A 21694-nucleotide genomic window follows, 5' to 3' on the forward strand; every position below is an offset into this window, starting at 1 on the left:
CAAGTTTGTTAAATTCCACATCTGCAGCAGAAACACTCATTCCTGACACACACAACCCACTGGAGATGTGTTAGATCATTCAAGTTTGCATAACAAATACGTATAACAATCTTAGATTTCACAAATGAAACAACAGTGTACAGATATTTTGATATGGTTTAGGCTTTATGGTAAAATTGCGTGTCGATTCTGTGTCCGGCTTCTGCAGAAACTTTTTGATGTTTTGTGCACTTCTTAGGTGGGTAGAAAAAAAGTTATTTCAGGAATAATAAGATAATTGCAGCCGGGGGTAATAGACAAAGATGGATAAATACAGCAGGTTAAATGGACAGAGTGAGGAATAAAAAGCAGGGAAGCTAAATTTATCGTTTGAAAAGTGTGAAGAGCATTCTTGCTGTGGTGCATTCCCAATTCCACAGCCATGATTGATTTGTCTAAGGGGGGAAGCGCAAAGTGATGCTAAAATACTCACAGCTTTAGAATCAGTATTGGCTGTATGGAGCGTGCATCTAAGCTTAACCAGGCCCACAAGACCCATTGTCAGCATGTTAGTCAAAAAACAGGAGCTCTTTCTGCAGGAATCCTGTGGTTTGGATTTGCTAGCATAACGGGGAAACTGTGTGAGCGTGTGTGTGTGTGTTGTGGGGACAAAAAACTGTTTTCACAGTCACACTGTGTTGACTCTCCCTCCTTATGGGGACAAAACACAAGTTCCCATAACATAAATCATGAAATTTTAGTGTGAAGTTGTGGGTTAAGGTGGGGGTAGGGTTACATTTATATTTAGGGTTAGGCAAGTAGTGGGTATGGTTATGGTAGGTCTCCAGGAAGTCAATGTAATGTCCTCTGAAGTGATGGAAACAGGACCATGCATGCATGCATGTGTGTGTGTGTGTGTTGCTGTCTCAGGTGCCTAGACTTAGTCTGGGGCTGAGCCTCTTACAAAGCCATCACCCAAGCATTAGTGCCAGTGAGAATGTGTGTATGTGTGTGTTTCCGTGTGGTAGGCTTGTTAGATTAAAGGCTTAAAATATGATGGCATTAGCGTTGGCTACCAGGACCTGAACACCATAAAGTTTGTGTATTTTGTGTGTGTGTGTGTGTGTGTAGAGCGTAAATCCAGACATCACAACACAAGCCTGGTATCACTTTAATTCACTGATAAGTTTAAACATCAAAAATCACCAAAGTTTGAGTGAGGCACAGTATTTACAATAGAAAAGAGAGACCAACAAAAGCAATGAGAGAAACAAGAGATTACGATACAAAATGTAATGCAAATATAGGAAACATGCACTTGAAAACACGTCACATATACTTTACGTATGGGCTGGGTCTCGCGGGGTTGCGATCAAGCCAGCGGGGGCCTTTATTTGGAGCAGTCAACCAACGTTTTCATGAACAGAAACCCAAGTTCCCTCTAGATAAAAGAGTCATGATGTACAGTAGACAGAGTGAATGTTTCTGTAATAACTTTGAGGAACAAATGTCCATATGATGTTCAGCATCACATTAAAGGAATACAAAAACAGAAGTATTTCAACAATAGGAGTACATCAAGGAAACAACAAAACATTAATTTTACTATTTTAAATTCAATATACTGTCCCTCTTGGCAGAATTTTAATTACATTTTGATTACATTGTGCCATCATGTACAAAAGCTGTATAATAATTTAATATTGAACAAAGAGATGGATATACAAGCAAAAGAAATCCACTGATTGAAAACATGATAGTTCTCTAAAACAAGGGCAACTTTATTTTTTTTAAATCTTACAATTAACCAAACAGTTCCAATATAGTATGTGACATTACACTAATTACAATTGGTCCTCATGTTTTCTTTGAAGATTTTCAAGCCTGATTTCTCTTGTGGATACAAAAACCGACTTCAGACAAATGCAAACATGATCGGCTTGTGTTGCGGGAGCAAACATAAAAAAAAAAGAAAAAGGAAAAGCATCCTCACAGCTGTGGAAAAATATCTGGATCTAAAATGTAAAAGCTTTGGGGCACACAGACCAAAAACAATGCCTGATACTCCAGAGAAGCCCACGCACAAGGCAACAATAGCAGTTCGTTTCTAGCAAACAACAATCATATGTGATGTTTTGAGAGGTCTCTGATGTGAAACTGTGAACACCCCTGAGGGAGAGCAGCAGTGAAATGTTTGGGTGCTGTTTGTGTAAGATTGCTAATGATTACGCTGCAAAATTTGGGTTTTCTTTTTTGAAAAAATGTTTAGCAGGATGCTTAAATTTTCAGATCACACAGCGAGGGGGCACCTAATCTGAAAAGCTCGGTATGTAGGTTGCAGGCTGTGGACTCTCCCCTCTTGTCTGAAAGTATCTGAAACACGTATTTGTGCATTGGCCTTGCTCAGCAAACAGCCGTCAGCGGGACATTTGTTTACCGAGGGGATGCATAGAATGGTGTCTTTTTTGTGAGCTGCAATGATTTACAAGAGGCTGCCAGGGAATGCATATTATATTTCCATGCGAATGAATGACGTGTAGCCAGAGCATGATGCGGACAAATTTTAACGACACATCTGAAACAGCAGCCGTCTCACGGTCACACAACACACACACAGCAACTATGCATATTGCAGTCGATTCAAGCTCTGTTGTCGCAGCAACTCTTTTTTTCACGACAGTTTTATCAAACCTGTGTAGCAGCACAGTGATTTCACAAGCCAGCTGCCTGGAAAGTGATTGCAGATCTGTCCGTTTTAATTCAATGCTATGGTCACGTTCCTCGATAAGTGCAGTCACAAGACCCTTATCACAGCACTGAGTGTGTCAGTCGACTATTGACCCCTTGGTCTGCATGTATGTGTCTTTCCCTGCACACTATATTAAGCAAAAAACTTTTACTGTCTTAAATTATCTTTACCTTTTTTTCCAAAATGAATGAATTATGAATGAAGTCAATACCAGTTCTCACAGTGTGGAATTGCTATGTTTGTGAATGCTTTAACACAAATCCCTACTTTCGGTTAGTTTTCATGCATGGAATTGTGCATCTGGATACAGGCACCAGAAAAAGGTGGTTTGATCATCAGCCGACTGGGCAGCCAGGCAGTCTGAAGGCGTCTGGTACAGGACTGTCAAGCTTACAGATAATTTTATATATCCCTTTCTTCCAGCAGGGGTCGCTGTCTCTCCCAGTCCAAATGGCTGAGTAAAACTCCCTCAGAGCCACCTCCGAGATCTCCAGAAACCTCTCAGGGACCTGCAGACAGAAATCTGAATGTCAACAGATAAAATACTTCAGGATCTACAGAATTTAAAATCCTGGACTCACTGGGATATTAGTCAAAAATTTCCTAAAAACTAAAATGATCTTATTATGACAACAACTTGTAATTATAAGAAGAAAGATTCATATAGCATGCTACTGAGAAAAAGATCCAGTCAGAGCCAAGAGAAGACAATGTAGTCTGCTGCATAGAGTTATGTGCATATGTGTGATGGAGAGAATAATATTAATATACATATTAATATGTATGTCTGTCAGTCTATTAGATCTTTTTTAATTTTTTTTGTTCTTAAAGCCTCATTAATATTTACCTGATTTTCCTGGTAGTTTTGTTGCTCCTGTTAGAGCAGACAACATACACTCCTATCATGTCTTATCAGTGTATGTAGTGCGCTGACCTTATGTAATGGTATTCTTTTCAGTTTGATGGCTACCATAGGAAGAACAGGTGTGAGGACTTGCATTAATGATGGCTCTGATCCAGCGTGCGCCACTGTCAGTCATTCCTGCCAGAGAGCATGAATAATGCCTGGGCCCTGGAGCTACTAATGGAACGTGAGCATAATTAAGGTGATTAATTAAACCTGTGCACATCCTGCTGAATGACATGTGAAAATCTGTGCAGTGAAAAGGGCCTGTCTGCACTGTAGCTGCCACTTTCAACCTGAGCAGAGATCTAATCAGCCAGTAAACTCAGAACACCTGTGCAGGTGAGCAGGGCCTCCAGCAGCTGCACGTCTAGCTCATAAGTGAATTCTGTTTCTGACACTACAGACGGGATTCAGTGTTTCATATTTGGCTTAGCCTCAACTTGGTGCAAGATATCAAGATTTCTTTTACACCTAAAGCATCATAAATATTTCAGTGCCTACACCCGACATTAATTCTGGACTAAGACTTCTTTCCTTCCAGTCTTTTGCGCCACCTTAAGCTGGGCAATTACAAAAAAAATGCTACCTCAGAGGTTTTTCTTCTTTCTAGCATTCCTTCCCAAAATGAAAAGTTACTGCATCGTCAACGCCAAACTGAGGTTTAGAGAAAATGGTCTAAGAACTAACAATTCTAACCTCTGTGGAAATTAATGCGATAGTTTGTCTATTTTGACATTCCTGTTTCCTTGACCTCCAATTTATGACTTATTGAGTGTTAATACTAGCTATGGGGGGGGGGTTATCCGACCAAGTTCCGAGTTCTCTAGAACAACGTTTTTTTCCTAAATCTTATATCATTATGAACCAGAATAATTATCTATGCAACGTGCGAAAAAAATGGCGCAAAAACAGGGGTGCACATGGCCGGTTAGCTCAGTTGGTTAGAGCGTGGTGCTAATAACGCCAAGGTCGCGGGTTCGATCCCCGTATGGGCCAAAGGATTTTAAGTGACAGTAAACCTCAATGCCTGAGAAAAAATGAAAAGTTACTGCATCGTCAACGCCAAACTGAGGTTTAGAGAAAATGGTCTAAGAACTAACAATTCTAACCTCTGTGGAAATTAATGCGATAGTTTGTCTCCAATTTATGACTTATTGAGTGTTAATACTAGCTATGGGGGGGGGTTATCCGACCAAGTTCCGAGTTCTCTAGAACAACATTTTTTTCCTAAATCTTATATCATTATGAACCAGAATAAATATCTATGCAACGTGCGGGAAAAAAAAAATGGCGCAAAAACAGGGGTACACATGGCCGGTTAGCTCAGTTGGTTAGAGCGTGGTGCTAATAACGCCAAGGTCGCGGGTTCGATCCCCGTACGGGCCAAAAGATTTTAAGTGACAGTAAACCTCAATGCCTGAGATATTATATAAGACCCAGGTACCTGTGGGTTTACCATCACTGATCAAAAAACAAAGTGTGACACAGACTGAAACTATTGTGAAATGTAGTGAGCACAGTACTCAATAATACAATATTCAACACCTTCAGTACTCAAAGGTGATTCCACATACTTTTTTAAATTACACTTTTAAAATCAAAATGTTATCCTACTTTATTCTTTCACTCCACTGCAAGCCTATAATCATATGTAAAAATATTTGGGACAAACTGAGGTGCGAAAAAAAACGGCGCAAAAACAACTTTGTACAGGGCCGGTTGGCTCAGTTGGTTAGAGCGTGGTGCTAATAACGCCAAGGTCGCGGGTTTAATCCCCGTACGGGCCATGTAGCTTTTATGAGGGTACAGGATCATTGGCTACTTGTCTCACAATCCCTGTTGATGTCGGCATGACAGAAAACTGTCGATTACAGACACAACTGAATCACATGTTCCTGGAGAAACAACTTCCAATCAATGAAACATATCATCAGTGTCGGAAAGTGACAGAATACATTCACTCTGTACTGAGGTACTATGCTTTGGAGTATATAACCTTTTTGCTACTTTATACCTTCACTCCAGAAGATTTCAGAAGGCCACAAAGGCCACTTCATTAGCTGTGGTAACTTGTTACTTAGCAGATGAAAATTTCTCTTTAATCATATTTAAAATGACATGCATAGCAATATATCAAAATACTAATACATCTAGCATGGCAGACTAATTTGTTGCTAAATTCCTTAAATATAGTCACACCCATGTATGAAGCAAACTGAAGTTTAGAGAAAATGGTCCAAAAACTAGTAGTTTTAACCGCTGTGGGAATGAATGCAACAGTTTGTCTACTTTTACATTCCTGTTTCCTTGACCAATTTATGACTTATTCAGGCACTAGAAACCAAGTTCTCTGGATCAACACTATTTCCCAAATCCTACACCAACTTAAACCATACATGACGATCAATCTCCAAAAAACAAAAACATGGAATGACGTCATGCTGCTTGTTCCCGGTTAGCTCAGTTGTCAGAGTGTCGTGCAAATAGCAATGAAGACTTCAAAAACCCACAGTCATATTTAAAAAAAATGCATTGCAGTAAATTAAAGCACAAATAATTTGTTGTAAAATCCACTAAACATGGTTACAGCCATATGACAATAAGTGTGATAATACTGTTATAATGACAATGGAAGGTTCGCTCAGTTGGTGAGAGTGTGATGCTAATAACGCCAGGTTTGATTCTCATATGGGCCACATGCCCTTCAACGCTCCTTTAGCGCTCCTTGGCTAACCATGACCTGGATGACCGAGACTCTTCACAGACAGTGCTTGTGCATTCACCATGTCAAAAAAAATATATGTATACATACTGTAGAGTGCATCTTTGAGGATTAACACATACCTCATTGAAAGGTGCACGCAACAGCAACTCTATTGTCACACATGCATACACAGATAGCCAAGGATGTGCTTCACATATTACTGTAGTTGAGAAACATACATACAGCAAGCAGATTTAGACATAGATGCTTTAAGACGACTGACAACTAAGCCTCCCGCTGTTTTTATTCTTTTCTGGCCATCCTGGCTCTTCTCTCTCCCAGCTGCCTCACTCCAGAAATTTGGATCTGGATCCTCACTCATGATTATATACCATACTGTTGGTCTATTCTGAACATGCAACACACATGCATGCAAGGTTAATGGGAGTTCTCGTCCTCTGAGTCGAGGGTTTAGAGGATGCTGTACAGATTGTAAAGCCCCTTGGGGCAAGTGTTTGACTTGTGATACAGGGATATATAAATAAAACTGATATGACTGGACTTTGTTAAGCTTTGTTGTTCTTGTGAAAGCTGATTCTGAAAGAATGGAGACATGTTACCATGATAGTAGACAATGCTTCAAATATGGACGTTGCTTGTTTGCAAATTGTAAAACATGGATGCTTCACACACATCTCCAATCCGGCAGCACAGAAGATCAATAAAATCACCACAGTGTCAAGGTGGACGGCCAAGATTAGTGTCACCAATTCAGTATGTGAAATATGGTCACAATCTGCCTTCTGTTCCTGAGTTATGATGCTGAATAATGGCCAGAAAAGTGCTTTAGCAGAACATCATGATATCACAGTGAAGTCGACCTTTGACCTTTTGGATATAAAATGTCATCATTTTATCCCGTGAGACATTTGTGTGAAATTTTGTCAGAATTAGCATATGACTTTGTGAGTCATGGCCAAAAATGTCTTTTGTGAGGTCACAGTGACCTTTGACCACCAAGTTCTAATCAGTTCATCCCTGAGTGAACATTTGTGCCAGATATAATGAAATTCCCTCAAGCTGTTCCTGAGATATGACATTCACGAGAATGGGATGGATGGCCAGACAACCTGAAAATATAATGCCTCAGCATAACATAATGCCATGACTATAGCTGGCACGGAGGGCATAAAGATATGAATAATAATTGATGACCACTTCTTTCATCTTGTTAGTATTACCAAGGCATGGCGTAGCATCAGCAGAGCGGCTATTCGCATAGTGAAAATCCAGCAGCTCTCCATCTGACAGAGCACAAGTCATCCTGCACTGGACCAGCTGCAGCCATGTCATCATAGACAACAGTCAGACTTTGAGAGCATGATGATATAACACTGTACCTGTAACCTTGGCATGCTCTTGTGCTTGTGCGCAAACATGCTGCTATTCAAGAAAACTTGGAGCTCAACAGACTAATGGTCCCCGGTCTATAAACAAAAATAAAAGCATCAGGCTTCCACTACACTGACAGCATTATAAGGTAGTAAAGCATCCACCCATGGACTACATACAGCTAGACAATTAGCAAGCTGAAAGCGAGTGGTAAACAGATGCTGCATATTGACACACTGCTTACCTGGTAGACGTTGCTTTTATTGTAGTGCATGTTCAGTATGCGGTAAAGCTCTGTGTCACGGCCCACTCGCAGCTGACTCTCTCTGCCCAGACGAGGTGCACCTTCCCTGGGTTGCATAGACAAAAGCACTCATTTAAACTGAATCACTGTTAAAGCCATGCTGACAATGAAGACATTTATTTGGTGTTTTTCTGTGCAATCATTATTGCAAATTTTGACCATTTAGACTGAAATATTAATGGACATTATTGTACATACACACTCATGTTGTAAAAATGTGGTAATTAAAAATAAATAATAGTGGAAGTAGAAGTGCTGGTCCTTTCTGTAAAGTGCCAGCTGACATAAACATTTTGTGCCAGCTCCTATAAAACCCAGAGAAAAGTTTTGCAGTAAGTGAGTTAAACATGAACCAGTGCCAACTCAAACCAACCGGGTGAGAGCCTCGCGGACAGCCTGTCGTGCAAAGCGCTCCATCTGGATGTAGAAGAACTCTCTGAAGTTACTGAACCATTTAATCATCTGGGAGGTCACGCAGCGGTTAAACTGGACAGTGGACGGGAAAACAGCAGGAGAGGAAAGTGAGCAGGTGAGGGCAGCAGGAGAGGGGTGCTTATTAGATGATTTCATTTAGCAGAAATTATTTCAAAGAGAGCTTTAGCCAGCAGCTCAAACACAGAGGGAAATTGTTTTGGTGCTTCATAAGGAAACTGTTCTCACTCACATTATAATAATATATGAGATAGCACTTTCTTTGGTTGTGAACTGAACCTGGCATTGTCTTTAGGTCAACAGAAATTACAACACATTTTTCAAAAGGACATATTTTATGTGTATTTCACCTTTCATTTTTCCAATTTTAGGGACAGTGTTTTTTTGTTGTGTTTGTTGATTTTTTTTTTATAATAACTGTATTTCCAGTAAAGTGTCCTGTTGGAAGTTTTCAACACATGCTGTTATCACACAATAGTAAAGCCTCCTCTTAAACTGTAAGATATCCTCGCTCAGCATATTTTCAAATATCATGTATGTTGTGTATCATAACTCTTTGATGACAAAAGGGATCCTTTCCATCAAATAATTAAATCAAAACGATCGATAAGACGTGGAAATAATCTTTACTGCGGTTAATTGACAGTAACGCTCTCCTTACGCTTTTGAGCTAATTGAGAGCGTCTCCACTTCCATCCAGGGCTGGATTGTCCATTTCAGTAAATGCAATCATATAAAAGTCACAGATCGTTCTGATTCATGGCTTAAGTGCTGTCCTAAATGACATGAAACAGGGCCGGTTAGCTCAGTTGGTTAGAGCGTGGTGCTAATAACGCCAAGGTCGCGGGTTCGATCCCCGTACGGGCCATGAAGCTTTTGAGGGAACATAACATTAGGCTGTGGTGCTAACTGCAACCTGACACAACATGACAATCTACCGTACATTCCTACAACCTTTGCTTCAAAAGACAATTGCCACCCTATGTTGCCATCACCAGTGGTAAACAGCAACACAGTCCATTTGGTAGGAAACTACAATGCTGAGGCGCTTCACAATTAAAAGTTAATGCTTCTGCATACCTTTCCTCCACTAAATTTCAGAAGAAAACACAGATTTTTTTTTACTCCACTTGATTTAGCTATAGTGAATTGTTACTTTGCAGCAGAACATTTTAAGATTTTTATAATCATATAACGAAAAGCTTTACAGTGAATGAAACCACTTAATAGTGAAGCATATTGTTTAAATGTAAAATATTCTCTGTATTTTTTTTGTCATAACTCTTTAACAAAGCAAATATCACTTAAGTAAAAGCATGAATATTGACTGACATTTTATTTTATTACTGTCAAAAACAAATGATCTGTCCAGCTATGTTAATAGTGCCTATAGCCACAGACCTCTCCTTAGCCCGAGCATAGCAAACCAATAAGAAAGCATTCGGCATGTGTTACCAAGAAAAGGTAGAGCATGGCTTTGAATTAAATGTTGTCCAGTAATGGACAAAATGTTGCTCGAGCACTGTGATGGGCTGCACACACCTTGACATCAGGGAAGTAAGTCTTGAGTGTGTTAGAGCTGGGATAGCGAGTGTAGAAGAACATGAGCTTGGCTTTCTTCAGATGGCAGGGAGACAAGCCCTCCTGGGTGTATACATGAGGCCAGTTAAGGAGATACATGTGTCCCTTCACACACACTCAGACACAAACAAATCCCTCACCCCCCCCCCCCCCCCTTTGTGGACAAAAGGATATTCCCCCAGCTGTCAGGTAGAGCTCTCCTCCATCCATCCCTGCCCCTCCTCTCAAACCCCCGTCTCCCCTCATCCCTCTCTCTCTGCCTCCGTGAGCGTGGCGTGCCAGGGAGGGGTCCAGGTGACCCAGCAAGGGGAGCGGTGGGAAAGACGGGTGAGACGAGGGGTGAGATGAGAACTCCAAGAAAGGGTCGGAGTTCAAATAGTCCTTGCGGGACGGGGGGAGGTGGGGGAGCTGAGGGTGGTGCAGAGAGCGGGAGAAGAGCTGCTGCATGGAGTAGTGGAGAAGGGGGAGAGGGAGAGGGGGTGGAGGAGGGGGAGGCGCGGGGAAGGAGGATGAGGAGGAAGATGAGGAGGATGAGGATGGGTGGAAGGAGGAGGCGGGGTCTTTGGGTTGGGAGTTTGGAGGCAAGAGGGGAGGATGAGACAGAGGAGGAGGGCGGGGTAGAGGAGGGTGATGAAGGGAGAGGTTGGGGTGAGAGGGATTTAGGTGAGTGGAGAGAGGTGGGCCGAGGAGTGGGTGGGCTTTTCGTACGTCAGGTGACCTCTGAACAGCCAATGGCATGGCCAGATCTGATGCTTCAGTGCGATGAGGCTGTCCTGGAGGCGGGGCGCTCCCGTTGCTCATTTTCTGGAGCTGCTTCTCTCTTTCTCCATCATGTGTCCCCGTCTTTTCCTCCTTACCTCCTGCTTTATCCTCCCCTCTTCCTCTTGTTAGCAGTCCCATCCACACTTCCCTCTCCCTCGCTCCATCAATTCCGGTGTCAGATGGAAGGAAGGAGATGGCGGCAGGAGGAGAGGAAGGAGCGAAATCTGTCATTTCGGTGTAAAGGCGGAGAACCCGGTCGATGACTCGTGCCACAGCGCTGCCCAGCTCCAGCTTCAGCGCCTGAGCAAACTTCTGCCCTCCCTCCTCGCCCTCGTCTTCTATCCCCCCATGCCAGTCTCCTCTCACCAGCCCTCCACAATCCAACCACAACCCTGCTCCCTCCATCACACTCTCCAAGTGCAACCCTTCTCCTCTTCCTCTCTCCATCCTCCTTTCTCTGTCTTTTTTCCTCTCGTCTCGCCGTTTGTGGAAGCTGTCAAAAGGGGAAACAGAGAGAAGGGAGAAAGTCTCCTTTTCCATCTCTCCGCTATCAATGTCTTCTTCATTATACATCCCTTCTGTAATGTCCTCCTCCTCCATCATCCCCACATCTCCTTCTCCTCCATTTCCTCCTCCTCTGTTGCTGCGCCTCCTTTTCTTCTCCTCCTCTGCCATGTGCTTTTCCCCAAAGGCCCTCCATACTTTCTCCTGCAGGGCCTGCAGTCTCTCCCTTGCCTCCTCCAGCTGTTCTTTCAGCTCTTCCCTCTCCCTTCTCTTGCCCTCCCTCCCTCCCTCACGCCTCCTGCTTCCCTCCTCTGCCTCTCCATCTCTTGGACGGCTCTCCAGCTTCATCCTCTTCACTTTCAAGACGTCTTGACTCCACTCGGCCACGAGGGAGGCGTCACTGTGCCGCTTCTTAACACCCAACAAGCCGTCCTCTCCCTCTATCACACCTTCATCTCCTGCTTCCATCCCTTGCTCCTCCTGTCCATCCCTCTCTCCTCTGACGTCCTCCAAATTTCTGTCTTCCAGGTGCCTGTGTGCGCTCAGGTTTGAGTTGAGTTGCCCTCCAATCCTCCTGGGGGCTCCACCTGGCTGGAGCAGGTGGTGGATGAGGGGAAAGCCTGGGGGTCTAAAGGCAGGAGGAGGGCGGCCTGCACTGGACTGAGGATGAACTCCAGGGAGATCTGTGGAGCTGTGACTGGGAGCAAATGCATGTATCTGAGGAGCAGAGTCACTGAAAAGATCTGTGGGGGAATCCATCGCTGGAGAGAGAGACAGAGAAGACGGAGTTACTGCTGTTGCTGATTTATCAATACAATGATCTAGCTAAATTCAAGCGTCCTACGTTTAAGTACACTTCACCCAAATGACAAAAAGTAGGTATATTTTCTAATTTATACCAAAAGTTCTGTCTATCCATGCAGGTAGTTCTTGCTTTATTTGCCAAGGTGTTTACATATAAGCATAAATTGTGACAGTGTTGAAGAGAGAAACAGAGACGCTAACAGTCATTCAAAGGGTTGATTATCTCCTTTCTAACATGTCGTAGCAGTAGTGTACACTTCACCCAAATGACAAAAAGTAGGTATATTTTCTAATTTATACCAAAAGTTCTGTCTATTCATGCAGGTAGTTCTTGCTTTATTTGCCAAGGTGTTTACATATGTGTCTGCGAGGTTTCTGCCTCCCAATACAAAAAAGGTGAATAGAATTTTGTTTGTGGGATTCAAAGCTCTGAAAATTTACTTTGAAAAAATCAAGGGCAGTGTGTGAAAAACACTGTCCCTGTTATTCTGTATAATCCATAGACCTTGTTGTGAGTATTTTTTTTATAGGAAGCGCTTTATACAGAAGAAATGGCTATTAAATCTACCAAAAGTGTGCTCTGCTGGCAGAAAAGGAATTTGCAAGTTTCTGCTTTTCAGTTTTTGTCAATGTCATTTCAGTCGCAATGCAGGCAGCAATAAAAAATAAATTTATTCACCTCAAATGTGGAATGAAGGCAGAAGACTCAGAGACACATACATCAAAAGTCACGGGCAAATAAAACAAAACAAAAATGCATCATACAACCATGCTTCAAAAAATTGGGACACTGAATACAAATAAATAAAACAGAATGCAATCATTTGCTAATTCTTTTTGATATAAACTCAAATGAAAACAGGACAAAGACAATATCTTTGTTTCATCAAATCAGCGTCATTGATTTTTGTAAATATCTGCTTATTCTGACTTACAAGTTAGGACAGGAGCAACAAAAGACTGGGGAAGTTGTTGACTGCTCCAAAAACACCTGTTTGGATCATTCCACAGATAAACAGGTTGACTGGTAACAGGTGATAGTATCGTGATTGGGTATGAAGGGAGCATCCTGGAAAGGCTCAGTCGTTCACAAGACAGGATGGAGCGAGGTTCACCACGTTGTGAACATATGACTGAATAAAGGAGATTAATACATGGGCTCAGGAAAGTTTACATTCTCTTTTTATTTATGTTTTACACAGAATCCCAACTTTTATGAAATAGGGGTTATAAAACTTCAAAGTGATAAAGTATATGTCTTTTATAATTCAAGTGAACTGACCATTAAAGTGCACTTAAAGGCCATGTAATCCATCACATGCAAATATAATAATACCAATATTAATAATGCTAATACTACTACTAATAATAATAATATCATGTGACTGACTGTCACATGACCTTACCTGGATGGCAAAACAGTCCACCGATCTATCACAGGACACAGCCACTTCCACTTTAATAGTAATAAGAATGAGCTGCAATGTCCTTGCATAGAGCTGCAAAATATAAGCATAAATTGTGACAGTGTTGAAGAGAGAAACAGAGAAGCTAACAGTCATTCAAAGGGTTGATTATCTCCTTTCTAACATGTCGTAGCAGGATACAGCAGACTGCAGAGCTGGTGGTCAACAGGCTGGGAACCAAGCTACGTGCTGGTGGTGCAGGAGGTTAACATCTGGCTCATGATCTCTGTCACATATCGCCCAACTCTCTCCACACTATCTTTCCTGTTTCTCTCAACTGTGTGCTGTCTAAGAAAGCACAAACATCATAAAAATACATGTGACAAAATGGAGGGAGATGACCGTGTTAGGACATGGATCTTGGCATGGAGCATGATAACAAAACCGGGTTGAAATATTACTGAGTGTTTTTGCTGGAAAATATGCTTTGGAGCTAGAATATATGGGTACTTAAAATACTGACAGCACATCTGCACCGCCTCCCTACAATACCTGGAAACACTTGTAAAATGAAAAGTAGGCTTTTCAGCAACAGTACATCTCACTATTTAATCAAGATCAAAAACACACACCCCCATGTTTTTTTTTCAGTTTGTAACCTCCTCTCCCTCCCGATGCCCCTTTTCCTTCCTCTCTATTCCTCTCTCATCCTCTCTTCCTCTCCTCTCTCTGTTATCAGTTCAGGCAGCTTGTTAAGCACTGTTTGATCAGAGTGTTTACCGTCAAACACACACACACACACACACACACATTTGCACAAAAGCAAAAGAGGCTTGAGAGAGGGCTAACAATGGTCAATGGTCCTTGGGGAGTGAAATGGAGTGAGCAGCATGTATGCATGTGTCAATGTGTGTGTAAGTGTGTGCACATGCGAGAGTGTGTGTGTGAACAGTCGTCCTACTTAGCTTTGATAACACCCCTAATCCACTTCAGATGGATACACTACCACTCACCAAACAGAAAGATGGATGGATGATAAATGGACAGATGTGAGGACAGAGTTAAAGAGGAGCAGTAGGTAGACAATAATAAAAATGTGAAAACACATACTATCTTAAATTTTAGGCCGATTGTGCAACTTGATCGTTAATGGTCAGAATTACAGCATAGATAGATAGACCTATAGACAGATAGGTAGATAGATAGATAGATAGATAGATAGATAGATAGATAGATAGACCAGTGCATAGGTCCCATGGTGCAACATGAAGAGAATAATCCTACTATAAATAGCTAAATATCAATTATTCAAATGCCTTCGCCTCTCTACTATAATACAGCCCAGATGGCAAGCCAGCCAATGCGCTTATATCAGGGACAGATTAGCTTTTCAAAGCCAGCGGAAAGCTGCACAAAATATGAACACCGAGCAATGGAAATGAAAGCTATTAACCATAGATTAGAGTTAAGAATGGTACTCCTGGACTGTTGTCACTTAGACAGCTGAACGCATACAGAACAAAGCACACACAACTCGCTGCTATTAAATAATATATGTCAGCAAAATATATTTGGAAATTGTAATCTGGGTGTGTTCATAGCATGTGCCATTATATAGGGGGAAAAAATCTCATAGGCCAACAGGTTGCCCCTCTGTGTCTCACATATTGGGCTTGTACAAGTGCAAAAATGCATTTTAGCGGCCAAAATATACTTCAAATTAATAGACAAATATCAACTCTAATTACAGATCATATTGTAACTTTCAGTAGGAAGCAAAATTATTTGGGTCGGTTGTTTTTTGTTTTTCTTTTGATTTGTCTAGCTCATCACACAATTGTCTCTAACTTTATAATATTTGTAATCATATTTGTTATCATAAAGCTTTCCTCTTCATTTATCCATCTATCTATCTATCTATCTATATATATATATATACACATATACATATACATACATCAATATATATATATTTAGCAATTTATATAATGTTTGAAGCTTATGATTGAAGCGTGGCAACATCTGCCAGTTCTGCCACGCGAGAGGAATCCGCTTTGGCCACTCACATGCACGAGCTGTCAGCGTGTATGTGTGCGCGCGTGCGCGCGGTGCGTCCTGTGACTAATTGGCAGCGGTGGACTAATGTCGCAGTGTGAAAGCAAAAATAAACAGCACAGCGAGCAGCAGGGCACACTCTGGTACTCGTACGTACTTCATTAAACGTGGAGCATTTCAAACATTACGCTGTGTTAGAAGTTTAAAAATGAACTCACTCTCAGTCACAGAGAGCGGCTCCAGCGGTGTCCGTTCCCCGAAGCCTTCCACTCCAGCGGCGGCTCTGGTGTGCTCTGCCTCGGTCGACTGTCTTTCGCTGGCACCGGGCGGGCCTCGGACATCAGTGCGGGCAGAAGGGAACTAGCCAGCAGCGGGTCTCCGGCTATTTCCCGTTCCCCTTTCCTCTTTATTTGTCCTTTGTTCCGCAACTCTCTCAGTTTTACTCTCACTCATCCGCCGCCTCCTCTTTACTCCAGTTGTGTCATTGTGCAGTTTTTTTTCCTCCCTCGCAAATCCATCTATCTAAGGCTGGCATCATGTTCACGCGCTGCTCCCGGTGTGGAGTGGCGCGCGGTGGGCGGGCGGGCGGGCTCGAGAGCTGGCCACTTGACGGTCCGGTCCCTCCCATGTTGGCATGACCCCCAGTACGTGCGCGCGGACACACACACACACACACACACACACACACACACACACAAGATGCTGGTTTAGATAGTCTGAAGCAATAACTAATTTCAAATTAATGCAATTATCTTTTTGAAAATTCATGATAGCAACAGTTTGTTGCAGATGGATACTTGTTCACACACACACACAAACACACACACACACACACACACACACACACAGAGATGGCTATGTGCATGGGAAGTCTACCTTGAAGAGACTCAAGAGCATTTCTGAAGGCCAAACAAAGTCTGTAACGCTGATGCCGCATTACATGGCGGAGTCACAGACTTTTAGCAGGGTGTTCTCACCTACTGTAAAGCTTCTAGGCTGTTCACTGAATGTCAGGTGGTCATTCATTAACACTTTTATCTCACCGCAGGAATTTTCTCTGAAACCAAGCCCAGAAACCAACACAGAACCGACTATTATGTTCATGCAATTTCAGATTTTTAAATTCCAACCCAGGATCCGCCATCAAACATAGCTTCTAATGACTTTAGCACAACTGAAATCACACATAATTAAAATATAGTCTGTAATTTTTAAAGATTTTTTAGCATTGAAATATAACCAGAATGCTGGAGTAACCCCCTTGATGACAACATGAAGGTAAACAGCAATCCATGGCAGAGAACACTCTGAGTGCAAATGGATCCTAATTTGAAGACTGTTGGTGCACCATCATAATTAAGTCTCATTCAAAGCACCTGTGATGTTTTACCTCAACCTTGCGGCTTTGATCACACAGAAACATTATTTTCCAGGAAAGCATTTAAGTAGATGTTTGACCTTGAGCAGCACTTTGCTACCTGTTGCTGGGAATGTTGCCCATCTAAACCCACCTCCAAACTGTGCACAGGGTCTGGCCATGACACCAGGGCCAGTCTCCGTCTCTCAGTTTATGCTGATCTATCTCCTTTTGAGGGTAATTTGTCTTTTCATCCACCCAGTGCACCGCTTGAGTAACCCTCTCCTTCCCAATTCTCTCCCTCTCTCCGTCTCCTCTCATGTCTTTCTCTGCTCCTGATTAAAAATGGTTAGGCACGGCAGAAAAGGTCGCAGTTGTTATGGAAACGAGGCTGGTAACAAAAGCTGGACACGCGGGTACAGAGGGAGAGGCACGGGGGAGAAAAAGAGGGAGATGTGTCTGAATAAACATGCACATGCGGAGAGGAGGAGAGGGCAGGAAAGAGAGAAAGTGAGAGAGGTCTGAATAAATAAAAACATATGCAGAGGGGGGATAGCGAGGTCATGAAATGATGGCTCCATCTGCAATAATAAATAACAAAAGATAATACCGGGTTTTTGTCATTCTAGGAAGGCGGTTGAAAGGTGTGTGTGTGTGTGTGTGTCTATGAGTGTGTGCATTTGGACAGACCGGCAGAGTGGGAGAATGCAATTGATAGATAATACATGGATCTGCTGCACAAGCTAGAGAATACTAAAAAGCACAAATTGTTCACAGAAAAGCCTACCAAAAAGCCTAAAACTGTGCGTGAGTGCGTGTGTGTGAGTGCGGGAACGTCATCTCTCAGAGGACTCATATTATGTTAACCACTTAGACCAACATCAAACACTCACTCACACACTCACACACACACACACACACACACTTCAGTACAAGCATGAAGGTGCCAGCCATATAAATAGGGAGTCCCAGAGCGAGAGATATAAAGAGAAAGGGACTGACAGAGAGAAAGAGAAATGGCGAGAAAGAGGGAAAAGAGATTATATATTCAAAGGGGTGAGGGAAAAAAAGGATGGGGGAAGAGAAGAGAGGGAAACTGGGAGAAATAGTGAGGGCAAAAACAGGAGGGTGTGAGGACAGATAGATATGAAAGGATCAATAGATGGCATAAAGTGTATGCTCATTGATTTACTTACAGGGAGAGAGTGATGGGGAGAGAAAGGGAGGGGGAGGGGAGGGGGGAGGATAGAAAAAGCAGAGAGAGGCAGAAAGAGGGAGAGGAAGGGAGAGACAGCCATCATAAAGAGGAAACAACAAACAAATGGCGCAATAGTATAAAGTGAGGGAGTGTGTGAGGTTTAAACACCTAATTAACCCTACATTAATCAATTTTATATTAATAATGAGTAAAATGAAAGGAGTCGCTCGTAGTGATGAGCTCACAGATAATTATCAGCCTCCCTCAGCCCCATACGGAGCGTTTTAATCTCTTTTAGCTCATTGTTTTCATTTTCCAGCCCAACTCTCACTCAGAAAAGCGACAGGGAGGTCTGATGAAGCCATCATGCGTCTGACAGAGGAAGTTAGCGACTTCAACGTACTGCAGCTTTTAGCAGCTACAGAGACAGATCATGCACTCAAAGGGCGATGGAGACCAACACAGGAGGGTGAATACTGAGTCCGGATGAGTGCTAATGTGCTGCTGCATGTCTAAATACACTTGCAAACACATTAGCCATAACAAGGCTAAATATGCTAATGATGATGTGTTATACTTATAGAGTAAAACGTGCAACTTATTGCTGTAATGTTTTACGCATTTTCATCCATTTATTTTTCTTTTTGGTCCACCTTTGATAACCATAAATTTATGCCAATCCCCTTGATGGAGTTCTTAGGCTAAGTTTCTGTCATTTTTTATTTGTGTGCTATGTGATTTTTGTACTACACAATATCATTGGAGCTTTAATGACTCTCCTTATATTTCCCCTTTTTTGATCTGTTCTCCTAACTGACAGAGTGGAACAGTTTGTTCTTCCACTTCCACTAAAAATGTTTAAATTAAATACCAAGAAGTTTGTTAAGTATTTCACTTCTGGAACTTGGATTTTAAAGAAATCAAAGCAGCAGAGGCATATCCAGACTTTAAGTGTGGGTCAAGCTCCAAAAGCACCATATCCTACATTTCCCAGAATGCCACTCAACAGCATCTCTCATCCAACCCTTCTGACCCCCTAAATGCAAACCTGTCTATTAAAACAGCAATCAATAGCTGCTGATTTGCTTAGTCGTACCCAGTTGTATTACGATGCTGCTGGTGTTGCTGTTCACCAAGCAGCCAGACACTGAGAGACAGGTAACATATGTCAAGACTGACAGTAACAGAGAGAGAGAGAGACAGGTTGGAACAGAACGTGAGACAGACAGGAAGAGAATGAGTGTGTTTGTGTGTGTGAGAGAGAGAGATGGGAGTGCTGGAGAGAGACAGAAGTGTACTCAAATAGCTCAGGGCAAGGTGACAGAGAGAAACGAACGGACAGAGAGGGATAACAAGCTCATAGAGGGGGGATTGTGTCTGTGTTAGGGAATGAGAGAAAAAGGAAGAGACAGAGGGCGGAAGGGGAGAGGGATAGAGGAAGTTGAGGGAACAAAAACAAAAACAGCGAGAGCGTGTGTGTGTGTGTGTGTGTGTGCGCGCGGACAGCCAAAGGTGTCAGAGTGTGCTGTTTGGCTTAATGATGACCCACTGGGCATGTAGGTCATAACGGTTTGTGTCTCAAAGCCATGACTGTATGCCTGCGTGCATCCATTAGCGCGAGTGTGTGTGTGTGCGTGTAAATAGGAACTCGCCAGTCACACACATAAAGAGTGGGTCTCTCAGCGTTCGTTCAAGAGTGTGTTTGGTCAGAGGTTGGAGAAGCAGTTTTTCTAGCCAGTAGGACTCCAAAGATACTTGCACACACACACATTCATACACACACACTCATGTGCACCCACACATGCTGCAAATCCAGTTTTTGGCACACACACTCACACACCAACAGCTGCCCTTCATGTCATACATGCACATGTAATGCACCATGCATGGCACTAAATTATGCACAAACACACTCACACACATCTCTTTCTTTTGATCTCTCATGATAATACACACGCGCACGCACACACACATACACACAGGGGGAAGCTATTATGCTCTCAGGCTGGAGTGTTTTGATGGTATAATTGCAGTGACCAGTGAGGAGAAAGAGACAGAGGGAGGGATGGAAAGAGGGATGGGGATGGAGGGAGAGGAAAAAGAGGAGAGTGCTGACACTCTCAGCATGCTAATGTTGCGAGCCTCTACCCCCCCATTTCATCCCTCCCTCCATCCACCTCTTTGTCTCTCCATCTTCCTCTCTATCTCACATCCTCTGCATTTCACAGGTGCAGCACTAGAAAGAGGGAGAGACAGGCAGAAAGGTAGAGAGGTGGAGAGATGAGAGGAGAGGAGGGATGTATAACAGGATGGAGCAATGTTATCTCTTGCTTTCTCTGCCATCCCTCCATCCTCTTCAAGCTCCCCACAATGCTCAAAACAAAGGATGCAAAAAAAAGATACAGGGGGTTGAAAATAGAGGAAGAGGGAGGGTCAGTTTTTCCATCCCTCTAACAATGGAGGGATGATCTCTGCTTATCCTCTAATCACATCCCTCCTTTTTCCTCTCCTCCGTCCTCCCTGTTATCTCTCGCTCCTCGTAACCCCTCTTTTTCTCATCCGGAGAGAGAAAGGCTAGCCTTTTTCTCTCCCCGGCCTCCCCTTTTTTTGTCAGCTCTCCATCTGTTTGTCCTTCCAGTCCTCCCTCCATCCCTCTCTCCTCTCCAGAGAAGGGATTCTGCTGTATGGCACTGATCTCTTTCCTTTTCCCTCTTTTTTGCATCCCACTTCCTCGTCTATTTTCTCCCAATCCGCCCTGCTCCTCTTTTGTTTTGATCAAACCACGAGAAGAACTCAACCTTAAAAAGGATTTTGATCTATTTAGATATGATTCAAAACATGCACATTGAAACTCCTGCAGAGGAAATAATCCTGTTTTCTCCATAGAAGATAAGATGTATGAAATATGTGTTTATTTGTATAATATGTTCTATTATCTGGAATAATGTCGTAATGTAAATATACTGAATATGTTATCAATCAAAAAATGCAATGTATTAATCTTCTAGTGCATCTTTTAATCACTTGGAAAGGGACACATACCTTGATATAGGGAATTGTGGGAAGGAAATATACAGAGACTGATGGACAATATTGATGATAATAGTGAGGTTGCTTTGCCAACAAAGTAAGTTACAAGTAACATGTACATCACCTCTTTAACTGCACTGTCCTTTAGTACTTGCTACAGTACACACAGTACATTTACCATGTGAGAAAAAAAACAGAATTAGCTGCAGATGTTTTTCGTTTGATTACTGATGAGTTCGTCCACAGTGCACGTCCTAGTAGTTAAGTGGGTACTACGCTAACCTACCGCTGTGCTGTAGGAACTGCTCAGCTGAGAAAAACAAATATGAGAAATAGCTGATTTGCAGGTGGGTCACACAGGGAATGAGGAGTGTCTGCAGTGGAACATGTGGAATTAATATGATCTAATAGCTAACAGCGCCTCTCAGAGGTCCTGCCTGGCTACTGCAAACCATGAAAAACTTACAGAAACTTGGATTCTGTTGAGCAGATTGTGTACTGGACTAACATCACTACTCATTTAGAAGCAC

The 21694-nt window shown here is 42.5% G+C and overlaps 1 protein-coding gene and 4 non-coding genes across 5 annotated transcripts; 4 read left to right on the top strand and 1 right to left on the bottom strand.

Moving 5' to 3' along the window:
• Positions 1 to 1161: 1161 nt before the first annotated feature.
• On the bottom strand, positions 1162 to 15976 carry prox3 (prospero homeobox 3). Its single transcript, XM_041965316.1, has 7 exons — positions 15798 to 15976; positions 13525 to 13617; positions 10223 to 12075; positions 10010 to 10117; positions 8409 to 8521; positions 7976 to 8081; positions 1162 to 3237 (listed from the first exon to the last, which is right to left on the bottom strand). The coding sequence occupies exons 3-7, from the start codon at positions 12071 to 12073 to the stop codon at positions 3064 to 3066; spliced, it is 2352 nt and encodes a 783-aa protein (XP_041821250.1). The 5' UTR covers positions 12074 to 12075; positions 13525 to 13617; positions 15798 to 15976; the 3' UTR covers positions 1162 to 3063.
• On the top strand, positions 4558 to 4631 carry trnai-aau. Its single transcript has one exon. It is a non-coding gene; the product is annotated as a tRNA-Ile (tRNA).
• On the top strand, positions 4948 to 5021 carry trnai-aau. Its single transcript has one exon. It is a non-coding gene; the product is annotated as a tRNA-Ile (tRNA).
• trnai-aau lies at positions 5349 to 5422 on the top strand. Its single transcript has one exon. It is a non-coding gene; the product is annotated as a tRNA-Ile (tRNA).
• On the top strand, positions 9262 to 9335 carry trnai-aau. Its single transcript has one exon. It is a non-coding gene; the product is annotated as a tRNA-Ile (tRNA).
• Positions 15977 to 21694: the final 5718 nt, after the last annotated feature.

This window comes from Chelmon rostratus, chromosome 23, assembly GCF_017976325.1.
Source record: "Chelmon rostratus isolate fCheRos1 chromosome 23, fCheRos1.pri, whole genome shotgun sequence".
In the NCBI taxonomy this organism is placed as follows: Eukaryota; Metazoa; Chordata; class Actinopteri; order Chaetodontiformes; family Chaetodontidae; genus Chelmon; species Chelmon rostratus.

Excerpts from the sequence above, each read along its gene's own strand:
- prox3 (XM_041965316.1), bottom strand. The coding sequence starts at position 12,073 with ATGGATTCCCCCACAGATCTTTTCAGTGACTCTGCTCCTCAGATACAT. Across the intron at positions 8,522-10,009 it reads CTTACTTCCCTGATGTCAAG|TTTAACCGCTGCGTGACCTC; the intron begins GTGTGTGCAGCC and ends TCCACTGTCCAG. Across the intron at positions 3,238-7,975 it reads ATAAAAGCAACGTCTACCAG|GTCCCTGAGAGGTTTCTGGA; the intron begins GTAAGCAGTGTG and ends TTCTGTCTGCAG.